Source organism: Sus scrofa, chromosome 14 (genome assembly GCF_054392235.1).
Source record: "Sus scrofa isolate SSC_HxYL_T2T_F1_AM1 chromosome 14, Sscrofa_HxYL_maternal_Yorkshire_Landrace_v2.0, whole genome shotgun sequence".
NCBI classification, from domain to species: domain Eukaryota; kingdom Metazoa; phylum Chordata; class Mammalia; order Artiodactyla; family Suidae; genus Sus; species Sus scrofa.
In genome coordinates, this window is record NC_139396.1 from 122,539,919 (window position 1) to 122,552,266 (window position 12,348).

Below are 12,348 nucleotides of genomic sequence, written 5' to 3' on the forward strand. Positions count from 1 at the left end.
TGAAATAATTTGTATACTCTTAAATTTGTTGAGGTTAGTTTTGTGCCCCAGTATATGATCGATCTTTGAGAATGTTCCATGTGCACTTGAGAAGAATGTATATTCTGATTTTTTTAGATGTAATGTCCTGAAAATGTCAATTAAGTCTAACTTTTTTAGTATGTCATTTAGGGTCTCTGTTGCCTTATGATTTTTTTCTTTTGTCTTTTTTGCTATTTCTTGGGCCACTCCCATTGCATATGGAGGTTCCCAGGCTAGGGGTCGAATTGGAGCTGTAGCTGCCAGCCTACGCCAGAGCAACAGCAACTCAGGACCCGAGCCACGTCTGCAACCTACACCACAGCCCACGGCAACGCCAGATCCTCAACCCACTGAGCAAGGGCAGGGACCGAACCCACAACCTCATGGTTCCTAGTTGGATTCGTTAACCACTGCGCCATGATGGGAACTCCGCCTTATTAATTTTCTGTCTAGAGGATCTGTTCTTTGATGCAAGTGGGGTGTTAAAATCTCCTGCTATGATTGTATTCCCATCAATTTCTCCTTTTATGCATGTTAGTATTTGTTGGAGGATCTGGGAGCTCCTATATTAGGGACATATATATTGATGATTGTAATATACTCTTCTTGAATGGATCCTTTTACCATTAAATAGTGTCATTCTTTGTCTTTCTTTATGGCCTTCATTTTAAAGTCTATTTTGTCTGATATGAGTATTGCAACTCCTGCCTTCCTGTCTCGTCCATTGGCATGAAATATCTTTTCCATCCCCTCACTTTCAATCTATATGTGTCCTTTGCTCTAAAGTGAGTTTCTTATAGGCAGCAGATTGAAGGTTTTTGCTTGTTTATCCAATCTGGAACTCTGTATCTTTTGATTGGAGTATTCAGTCCATTGACATTTAAGGTGATTATTGATAGATATGTATTTATTGCCATTTTAAACCTTGTTTTCCAGTTGATTCTGTGTTTCTCCTTTTTCCCTTTCTTTTTTTTTGGTTGGATGGTTTCCATTTATTTTTATGCTTGTGTGCTTTTTAGTTTTTGTGAATGTAATGTTTGGTTTTGATTTGTGGCTGCCCTGTTTTTTAAGTATGTTAACCCCTTCCTGTATCTGCTTGCTTTAGCCTGATAGTCATATAGGCTGAAACACATTATTTATAAAAAAGAGTCTCAATTTTCTTACTTGCCTTCCCCACATTCTATGATTTTGAAGCCCCCCCTTTTTTTTAACATAGTCATGTTTGTCCTTTTCCTGTTCCTTGTGTTTATCATCACTTTTACAATAGTTTCTTTTTCCCCACTTTCAGAGCCATATGGTGACTTATTTAAGTGACTGCTTTCCAATTGTGGTTTCCTCCATGCTAATTCTTACTTAAAAAATTTTTTTTTTTTATTTAGAGAAGCCCTTTTAGTTTTTCTTTTAGAATGGGTTTAGTATTGCTGTACCCTTTTAGCTTTTGTTTGCTGGAGAAATTATTTATTTCCCCTTCTATTTTAAATGATATTCTTGCTGGATAGAGTATTCTAGGTGCAAATTTTTTCCTTTCAGAACTTTGACTATATCTTGCCACTCTCCTCTGGCCTACAGTGTTTTGGTAGAAAAATCAGATAAGCTGATAACCTTATGGGGATTCCCTTATAATTAACACTTCATTTTTCTCTTGCTGCCTTTATAATCCTGTCTTTAACTTTTGCCATTTTTATTATAATATGCCTTGGTGTGGGCCTATTTGGGTTCAACTTGTTTGGGACCCTTTGTGTTTCCTATATCTTGATATCAGTTTCCTTTAGATTTGGAAAATTTTTAGACATAATTTCTTGAAATATATTTTCAATCCCCTTTTCTTTTTCTTCTCCTTCTGGAATTCCTATTATGTGTAGATTGGCCTGCTTTACATTATTCCATAGATCTCTTATATTGCTTTCCTGTTTTTTCATTTGGTTTTCTGTCTGCTGAAGTGATTGGGTGATTTCCATTATTCTATCTTCCACATCACTAATTCGTTCCTCTGCTTTATTCATTCTGCTTTTTAATGCCTTTAGCTCAGTTTGCATCTCTGCAAATGAATTTTCTAATTTTTCTATATTCCTCCTTTTATTTTCTAGTTCCTTTCTAAAGTAATCTGGATTACCGTGCACATCCACTCTTAATTCCTTGATATTCAGCCTTAATTCTTCAGTATTTTCACTATCTCCCCTTTGAACTCAGTGTCTGTCAGACTGCAGAGGTCTGTTTCACTGTTTGCTGCTTCGGGTTCTTTTAACTGGGAATCGTTCCTGAGCTTCTTCGTCTTGCTTATGTTTTTCTTTTTCTGTGAGTTTAGGGAAACCAAACTATAGTCTTGGAAGGCTATTTCTATGCAAGAGCACCCCTTTGTATTTTTGGGGAGGGTTACTGTTTATTTTTGGCATGGAAGTTTGGACATTAGCTGTCTCTTTCTTCATTGTGAGCAGGCTATTATCCCCAGGGTGCTAGTGTGTTTTCAGGGAGGAGGCAATGGGTAGGGCTAGTAGTCAGTGCCTGGCTCCTGGGCCCAAATAGCAGCAATGACCTGAAGGAAAGTAGTGCAGGCTCCTCCTACTTGCAGGGCCCTGGGCAGTGGTAATGAGCCTTGGGCCAATTTACAAGGTGCCCAGAGCATTTGGCAGTGGCAGTGGCAGGGTGTGTGAGTTCCCAGGGGAGTGAGAGCAACAACAGCTAGTGTTCAATTGCCTTGCCCTTGTTCTGAGGTGATTGGGGCCACAAGTGGTGCCTGCTCACAGACTCCCAGTAGTGGGGGGCCATGCCCACCTCCAGAGTCAAAGATAACTGCAGTGGTTTGCCCCCACCACCTATAGACCATGCAAGAATCATCGTGTCCTGCTTAGCCCACATAGGAGTTGCTGTACAGGCTGCTCTTAGTTGTAGGGTCCTGGGAAGTAACAGTGATCAAGCATGTTGACACTGCTGAGAGCATTTGGAAGTGGTAGCAGCAGGGCAGATGTGCTCCCAGGGGTGGGAGAGCAACAACAGGTGATGTTTGGTCACAATGCCCTCCTCTGTGGTTCTCTCTGAGGTGATTGGGGCCACAAGTGGTGCCTGTTCACAGACTCCCAGGGGTGGGGGGCCATGCCCACCTCTAGAGTCAGAGATAACTGTGGTGATTTGCCCCCACCACTTGTAGACTATGCAAGAAGCACCCTGTCCTGTTTAGCCCACGCAGGAGTTGCTGCACAAGTTGCTCCTAGTTTCAGGGTCCTGGGAAGGGACAGTGATCAAGCATCTGGGTGCTTCCCAGAGCATTTGGCAGTGGCAGCAGCAGGGGGGTGTGTTCCCCCCGGGGTGAGAGCAACAACAGGTGATGCTTGGTTGCAGTGCCTTTTTTTTTTTTTTCCTGACCTCTGAGGTGACTGGGGCCACAGGTGGAGCCCACTCACAGGCCCCTAGTGGTGGCAGGCTATGCCTCCCTCCAGCCTCCAAGATGACTGCTGCTGTCTGTCCCTGCCACCTATAGATCATGCAAGAGGCACCATGTTGCCCTTAGTCCCCTGTGGCCCTTAGCCCACACAAGAGGTGCCCAGCCACCTGTAGCCTGCACAAGGAGTGCCTGGTCTCCCACAGCCCGAGCAAGTGGCTTCTCACCACCCGTAGCCTGCACCCGAGGCACCCCACCCCCTGAGAGCCTGCACATGTGCAGGCAGAGTCCTATGGTGGTCCGCCCTTCCTGCTCTCGCCCTCCCTAACAATGGCCCCTTGCTTCTCTTGTGGGCCCAGTCCTCCTCCCAGGTTCCCTCTGCTGTGGTGTTCCACTCCCCAGCCTGTAGCAAACTGCTCCTCTGCCCATGGCACACCACTCCCTAGCCCATCAGGCTATCTCCACACAGCCAACCCTAGTCCTCTCCCCAGAACTGACCTCCAGAGCCTGAGTCTCAGACCCCAGCCCCAGAGTGTGGCTCTCACTCTGTTTTGCCCTACTCAGTCCAGCTGCTGTGCTTTTCTCAGCGACTCTGCGGTCCCTCCATCTTGGCTGATCTCCCCATTGGTTAGGTGGCTTCCCAGGATGTGGGTTCCTTTTCTCTTTCACAGCTCCCTCTCAGGAATGCTAGTTCCATCCTGATTCTTTCTCTTTTTTTCTTTTGTTCTACCCAGTTATGTAAAGAGTTTCTTGCTCTTTTTGGAGGTTTAAGTTCTTCTGCCAGCATTCAGTAGATGTTCTATGTGAATCGTTTCACATGTAGATGTTTTTTGATGTGTTTGTGGGAAAAGGTGAGCACGTAATCTTACTCCTCTGCCATCTTGATCCTCCCCCCTCCAATGTACTTTAAATGATAAACATAATTGATCATTGTCTTTCAAAGTACTTACCACCGAAGGCCATATGTTTAAATCTGTAATGATGCACTGTCAATGTCTTTTAGGGTAATAGCTTTTAGAATTGGCTTACTAGACACATTAAAATAGATAAGTACAAACAGTTTTATTTTCTTAGTTCTATAAAATAATGTAAAGAATTGTCAAGATTGACTATCCATTGTATTAAAAAGATTTAAGACCAAACAACTTTATATTTTTCTAAAACATAAAATGCGAACTCAACTTCCAAAGACCTGATTCAACTGATTACATGCTGGAGAATATGTGTCAGTCTCTGAAAGAGATGCCTGATCTTGTTGAAATAAGGGTGTGGCTTATTAGAGTGACTGACCACATTGAAGGAGACAATCCTCTGGATTTATAATTTTGGTATATCAAACGATCAGTCACTGCTTTTCAGTTTCAACCTGTCTAAGAGAAGAAAACGAAGAGGATACAATAGAAAATGTATAAGAAAGAAAAAGGAAAAAGAAAAATATCAATTACCACCGGACCTTCTAATGCCGAAATCAGACACAGCTACCTGCCAAAAATTAATTTCATGAGGGAATAATGTAAGTATGTGGGTTATCTCAGGCTCTTCTGTGTACATTCCTTATCCTGCACCAAACACAGACCTCTAAAGAAAATTCTAGCCTTAAGCAGCTGCACATTTCCTCTTTTCTCTTGTATTCCTTCTAACTGCTGGGCAATACTAGGCCAACTGAGGTAATCAAGGGGAGACTTGGGGAAGTCAAAGTGGGGAATTTGCACTGAAAAGGCCTAAGACTTAATTTGTCTGGGGGGGTGGTGGTGGTGGTAATAGCGTCAAATGTGAAGAATTTGAATGGGAGGCTGAAAAGAAGAAAGACAGAAAAAGAGATAAGCCCACATGGCTGATAATCAGGGAAAAGTCTGTGGGAAACTAGAATTAAGGATGCAAAAAGATTTGAGGAGATTCCAGAATTGAGATATATAGGGAATGAAAAAAGAGACTACAAAAGTAGGAGCCCCCATCTTGGCGCAGCGGAAACGAATCCGACTAGGAACCATGAGGTTGTGGGTTCGATCCCTGGACTTGCTCAGTGGGTTAAGTATCCGGCATTGCTGTGAGCTGTGGTTTAGGTCACAGATGCAGCTCGGATCTGGCATTGCTGTGGCTGTTGTGTAGGCCAGCAGCTATAGCTCTGATTGGACCCCTAGCCTGGGAACCTCCATATTCCTCGGGTATGGCTCTCAAAAAGACAAAAAAAAAAAAAAAAAAAAAGTACTGCTAAGGGTGATGAATTTTGGCTATTTGTTAAAGTTCTATAAAAGATACAGATAAAGATGGAATTACTTTACGTTCTTTTAGGTTGCTGAATTTTGTTTCTTTGACTACAACACAAGACTGGGCTATGAGGGATTCTTGATTTATTTAGCTTATAGGAGTGTAACATTTACAGCAGGTGTTCTTAATGCTGGATTCATTGAAGACTTTTAGGCTGCTTATAAATCTTCATAATTAGATGCAATTTTCTGTTTATGTGTACATGTATATTTTGAAAGGATGAGTATCTTGATATTCATAGCCCTGATCAGATTCTTAAAGAGTTCATGATCCTTCTCATTAAAAAATATAAAAGACTACCACTGCGGAGAGAGAAAGTACAATCTCCAGGCAAAAGACCAATTGAAGAGATGTAACTACGGGAGATAACCAATTTCTAATTTTCTTGCAAAAACTTAGCAGGCTAGTCCAAATCCATTTATTTTGCCAAAGATACCAAAGTATTCATTTACCACCTGACTCTTTTTTCACCCTCTTTTAAAATTCCTCTCTTGATCTTCTTGGTATTTGAAATATATTCAGTGATTTTTTAAAAAAATGTAGTAATCTATGAGTGTGCTAAGTGAGAAAAAGCCACTGATGTTTTCAGGAACTACAGAAAAATTAAACTTGCAAGCAAATCAGACATTTACTATAGTTTGAGAAAGGTATCATGACAGACCCTGAAACAAAGGAAAGCCCAGCAAACAGCAGTGGTGAGAATATTAGGGTTATCAAACTGATTAAGTGTTCCCTGTAAAGGTACACAGAAAGGTGTTTTCCATTATTACTCTCCTGCTGAAAGGATTACTATATCATATCTGTTACAGAAATCTTAATTCAATGTATCACAGCCTAGGCATCACATTATATTAACTGGATAAACATTTAGACAATGGAAAGCTAATAGCTGTAAAACGGAGGAACTGAGAATCGTGAAAAATCAGCCATTGTGTTGCTGTTTGTTTGAACCACCTACTCAAGTGCTTTATTCAAACCCCAAATGGAAAGCACGGAGCAGTTTCCAAGTCTTTCAAACATGCTTTCTTTCTTTATCTGCCCTTTTCCTTAAGAGTTGCGCCCACAAAAATGCAGCATTATCTTAAGACAAATTTGACTCGGTGCCTTAGGAGAAGGCCTTCAGCAGTATTAGTCTTTAGGGTTCTATGAGCAGAGCAGTAAACATGTCCTAAGCATTCATTAAGCCCTTACTGAATAAATGAATAACTAAATGAATAAATGAACAAACATCTTTCACGCCCCTGCTGCCACTGTGGATATCTGACATTAGAGACAGCAGAAGGGATGGGAGAGCAACATCAAGGAAACTGCCTCCACACAAAACACTCCCTTACCTCTTTCAGATAGCAGCCACTTTCTGAAGGTGGCTTGAGTCTTAAAGGGCTGGTGCTCTCTCCAGAGCTTTTATGAGGAGGAGGAGTTGGAGATTCTGCCTTATAAAGGAATCTACCAAAGAATTCTGGGGGAAAGAAGGGTGTGGTAGGCAGAAATAAGACCTCCCTTCCCCTCAAAGATGTCTATATCCTAACCCTCAGAATGTGTAAATGTTACATTATATGCCAAGAAAGAATTAAGGGTGCAGCTGGAACTAATGTTGCCAATCATTTGACCCTGAGATGAGAACAGTGTCCTGGATTATGCAGGTGAGTCCTGTGTAATCACAGGGTCCTTTAAGGAAGAGTGAGGCAGAATAAAAGGTCAGGGTGATGCAGTATGAGAAGGATTTGACCTGCTATTTCTGGCTTTGAAGATTGAGGAAGGGGTCACAAACCAAAGATTGTGGGCAGTTTCTAGAAGATATAAATGGCAAGGATATGGATTCTCTCTTAGAGCCTTACAGGAAGAAACACAGCCCTGACAACACTTTAATTTCAGCCCACTGAGACCCATCTTGAACCTCTGACCTCCAGAACTATATGATAATAGCTGTGTGTTGTTTTAAGCTACCAAACTGGTAGTAATTTGTTATAGCAGCCATAGTAGGAATTAGAGGATCAGTGAAGAGGAGAGAAAGACTTGAAAGGCAGGGAGACTGGTTTTGTCATTACTAACTATGGAGCCTTAGTATATTTATTCCATGTTTTTGAGCCTTTGTTTTCCTCATTGCTATAGTGGGTTAAAACTAGCAACCTCATAAGGTTACTTTTGATATTAAATTAAATCACATCTTTGAACTGCCCAGGTCCGGGTCTGCTGCACTATGGGTGTTCATCATTTTGCGATCTCCCTTCCTTTCTTCCTTCTCCTACCCTCCACAGTCACTGAGTGCCAGGAAGCAGGGTAAGGATCACAAAAGAAGAGAAAAATAAAATGTCCAGAGATGGAGAGTCTAGCCCTAGAAACCTAGGATGGGGAATCTACACTGTCCACTGCTGCCTGGGCTGGGGACCCCAATTCTGTAGTCTACCTAGGATTCCATAAAATGAGGGCTTGAAGGGTTTTATCAGAGAGAAAGAAAAGAAGGAATGGGGTGGAGTGTGAAGAACAGAGAAGGTTTGGGTGAAGAAGGATGGGGCAGGGAAGGAAAAGAAATAAAGAGTGAGACTCAGGCTGGAAGAAATAAAGGGTGGGATTCCCCTGCAAGGGGAATCAGAAATGAAGGAAACTTCCATATCAGTTAGTTGTTCTTTGTTTTTTGTTCCTGTTCCTACACTGTCCTTCTCTTCAGTTTCAGCACTATCTTAGACTATATTCTCATAAACATTTATGAATTCATTAAAGGCAGAGCTCGTGTCTTGGGATGGCAAGGGAAAAGGGGTGCATTGACATTTATGTCAAACTTCAAAGGTTAAGATGTACTGTTAAAAGGCACTGGAGAAATGTTCTCATGGGATAGTAACTTAAAACTCCTTTTATGTCTGCTAGTAATTGTTGTAGGTATCTGGGTGCTTCTGTATTAGGGGCATCTATATTGACTAATGTAATATCCTCTTCTTGAATGGATCTTTTAATCATTAAATAGTGTCCTTCTTTGTCTTTCTTTATGAGCTTGAGGTTAATAGATGCAAACTGTTGCCATTGGAATGGATTAGCAATGAGATCCTGCTGTCTAGCCACTTATGATAGAGCATGATAATGTGAGAAAAAAGAATGTATACATGTATGTGTAACTGGGTCACCATGCTGTACAGTAGGAAAAAAATAATGTATTGGGGAAATAAAGAAAAATTAAAAAAAAAAGAAAAAGGAAAACTAAATCGCTAAATGCTATTAAGTCTCTTGATCCCAGCACGAATTAACACTTTTTCTAAGGTGATGTGGGAGATCTCTCTCTCAGTCCCTCTCTCAGCTGAACAATGTAGGTGAGATCTCTGCCATAATGACCATGTTATGTTCTGCTGAATGATGCTCAAGTTACTATGAATAGGGAAAAATGCAAACCTCTAAATCTGAATGACATTTTATTCCCTTTCATGATCTGCTGCCAATGGAGACTTCATGACTACAGAGCTGTAAATGTATACCAGAATAATTTCAAGGGAGAACATCCAAATTGTAATTTTAAAAAATCATTGTTAGGGTTTGAATGTACTATGTGTTCGAAGATTTTTTTTTTTTTAATTTTGTGATAGTGAACAACTTTGTCTAGGTCATTTTGTGGGTAGGTCAAATCTATTTCCATTAACACACTGAATTTTAAGAAATAAGTAGATTTTAACCTATTTTTTCAGTTCATGAATAAATTATTATGAGGATGTCATAAGAAGAAACTCACAAACTGTTGTTTCTTTTAAAAATAATGTTTATAAATTGCAGAGTGACTTGCTGGGTAATATATCTAGCTTCAAATTATGTTAACAAGATTATTTCCTTGTTTTCTTTTTCAGGCCAATCTAAAACTGAGTTAAACAGCACTTAAAGACATTAGCTATTGAGATTTTTAAATTTTTTTAAAAGGAAAAAGTAAAGTCTTTTAAAGTGACCATGATGTGTTTAAGTAAATATTTTCCGGAAAGGTTCAGTGCATAATTTAACTTGAGAAGATGTGAGTAAACACAGAGACCTGCTGCAATATTTTAGGAAGTAATTTACCATTTCCTCTGATTTTGGAAAGCCCTTTAAAATACACAAAATCTGTTGCGATTCTCACAACTACTTTTTCTAAAAGTTTCACAGCTTTGCTAACCAATAGTGCTGATTTGTCAGTTAATCAAGACACTCAAAAATCTTAGGAAATAATAGACAAGTCACTGCTTCTTTTCTTCTTCTGCCCTTTGCTTCATTGTCCCCAAATGACTTCACAACTGAGTTTATAGATCAAAAGACATTTTCTGTAAATACTCAAACTTCTGTTGGAATATGCAGAGATTTTCAGAAAAGTCAACATTTACTTAGTGTAAAGAGCTTTTAAGTTTGAACTAGTAGAGTGATCAGTAGGTTTATCTAACTCTGAAAAACAGCTCAACTAGCTGATGTATGCAGGTATTCATCTTTCTCCCCCAAAGAGCTCTGCTGGCAGCAGTCAAAACTAAAGTAGGAACATAACAAAAATGAAAGTTGTGGTAGTAAAATATACTTACAAGGTTAATTTGACATATTGCAAAAATTTGGGAGGTTATAGTGGTTTCTATAGAACCACAGTTCTGATTTAGAAAAACCCCAGAGAAACAGCTGCATTTTGATATATAACCTGCCTTTCTTGCATAGGAAACCCCAGATTTCCAGTGTATGTAAGTCTTGAGATGCTAGAATTTGAACATAACATTGAGGGAAATCGTATGCATCTCTTATGGAGAAATAACAGGATAATGAAACCTGCATGCAAACACATATTTGCCCCCAAGATCCCATGTTAATTTCTTTTACTAGAGAATGGTGAAGGATGAGAAAAAGTAAAGTCAGGTATGATTAAGTAAACTGTCTCATACCACTGGATTCTCTGATTACCTGTGAATGTCTCCATTTCTGGCATTTGGTAGCAACTGGCTGAGGCAAACCAGGCAAAATGTTTTCCAGCTGCTGCAAGATTAATTCCTGCACATCCTCAATGCTGTGTTCCAAGTATGTAATTCCAAATGGGACAGTGGTGTGAATCACAAGGGAAGGCCCAATTTCTGACGACTCTAGTGTAAGAGGAAGATAAAGATAGATCTTCAAGTGGGTAACACGGAAGTGTCTCTCAGCATTTCAATCCAGGTTTAAGAACTGATCACAATAATCAGACAATAAATGAAGGAAAATCAGATTCTAATATTTGAAATATAAAGTTAGGCTAGTTCTAAAATTCAAAATCAGCCTTGTCTGAAGAAGAGGACAGAGTCAGGATGTATTTTAGAGAACAAATTTTCAAGTATTGTTAAAGAACCTGAAGGAAGGTAAGAGGACCTGAGATGTACTGTCTTAGGAATAATTAAACTTACTGGTATGTTCATCTCTCTCATCCACTAAATCATAAGTTCATTAGGGCAGGGACCATTTCTTATACATAGCCTATATTCACCTTAATTTCTGAGAACAAAGTAGATATTCAATAAATACTTACCTTGTGAATTTTATCTTAAGTGGATTGCAAAATATCTTGTTGAAATTCTATAAATTCCAGAATAAAGTATCTTTACCACTTGAAATAGAAAGCTTCTTTCTAAAAATAGGCTTGATCTCATGTTCTTCAACTTTTAAGCTGCATTTAAAAAAGTCTACTGCACTCATAACATGGAGCTACTTTCAATTTTTGTTTGCTATTGAATATTTTTTTGCTAAATTTTCACAATAACAAGTAATGAGTGTCTGCTTCATATCTTTCACTCTTTAGAAGAATACAGGAAATCAAATAAGGTTTGACAGTGAAAACAAAGTGACTTAGGCATTAGAGAATACAACCTTGGAAGGAATATTAACCAGGATTTGTCTATTATTATTGTTTGTTTAAATCATGCAGAAGAGAAAGTTGAGGGAAAACAGTAACAGATATCAAACACATGAAATAATTGTATGAAAGATAACGCTCCCCACCCTGCTGAGAGAAGAAAACACTAAAATGAGAAAGTATTGACAGGGATTGGGAAGACTTAACCTAAAAATTCTTTAAATTGAGATTATAAAATTCTTTTGGGGGGTTATTACAGCAATCTCTATGAGGTAGATTTGTACAATTTTACACAGAAAAAGAGTAATTTTACACAGAACCAACCGCTTATTTTCTATACACCCACTTAAACATTTTACTTTATTTGTGTCGAATGAGAATGAGTTAGTACCTACCACACTGTCCTCTCATGTGGATTAAATGATATAATATGCGTGAAGTGCTTAGCACAGTTGCTGGCACAGGGGAGATGCTTTATAAATATAAGCTATGGGAATAAAAGCAATAAATCAGATATACTCAAGGGAAAAGTTCTCCTGGTGTTGCCCAAATGGTAGGTGTGAGTTATTTATTTTTTTTGTAAAAGTACTTCATTTTTCTGTTGCTCTCTGGCTTATGAATTTTATAGCACAATACAGGAGAAGACAGACCCAAATGCTGTCTGTGGAGTGCTTCCAAACATATATATATGTGTATATACACACTTCAGTTATTTCTGCTGTAAATGCAATGGTAAGAACATCGCCCAGTTTTCGCCTCACAGTAGCTGGAACATCTTGAAAAAGGAAAGAGGGGGACCCTCTCCTTGAACATTCAATGTTTAACCTGTCAATGTCGACTTTGCTGGTACCACACAGAGGGAAGAACCAGGAAGTGC

General features: G+C 39.5%; 1 protein-coding gene across 23 annotated transcripts in view; it reads right to left on the reverse strand.

Annotated features, from left to right (window-relative positions):
- The window catches only part of RNLS (renalase, FAD dependent amine oxidase), a 417,533-nt gene that overhangs the window by 153,272 nt on the left and 251,913 nt on the right, over positions 1-12,348 (reverse strand). For 19 of the 23 annotated variants that reach the window (XR_014827657.1, XR_014827656.1, XR_014827654.1 and 16 more), the window contains one exon: positions 10,553-10,728. The exons of 3 other annotated variants lie outside the window; for them this stretch is intronic. Coding sequence is in view for 6 of the 20 variants with exons in the window: in XM_005671259.4 (XP_005671316.2) it covers positions 10,553-10,728 (176 nt within the window). In the remaining 14 variants the exon portion in view is untranslated. Of the gene's footprint in view, positions 1-4,653; positions 4,768-10,552; positions 10,729-12,348 lie in introns of those variants that run through there. One more of the 23 variants, XM_005671261.4, reaches the window with a different exon arrangement.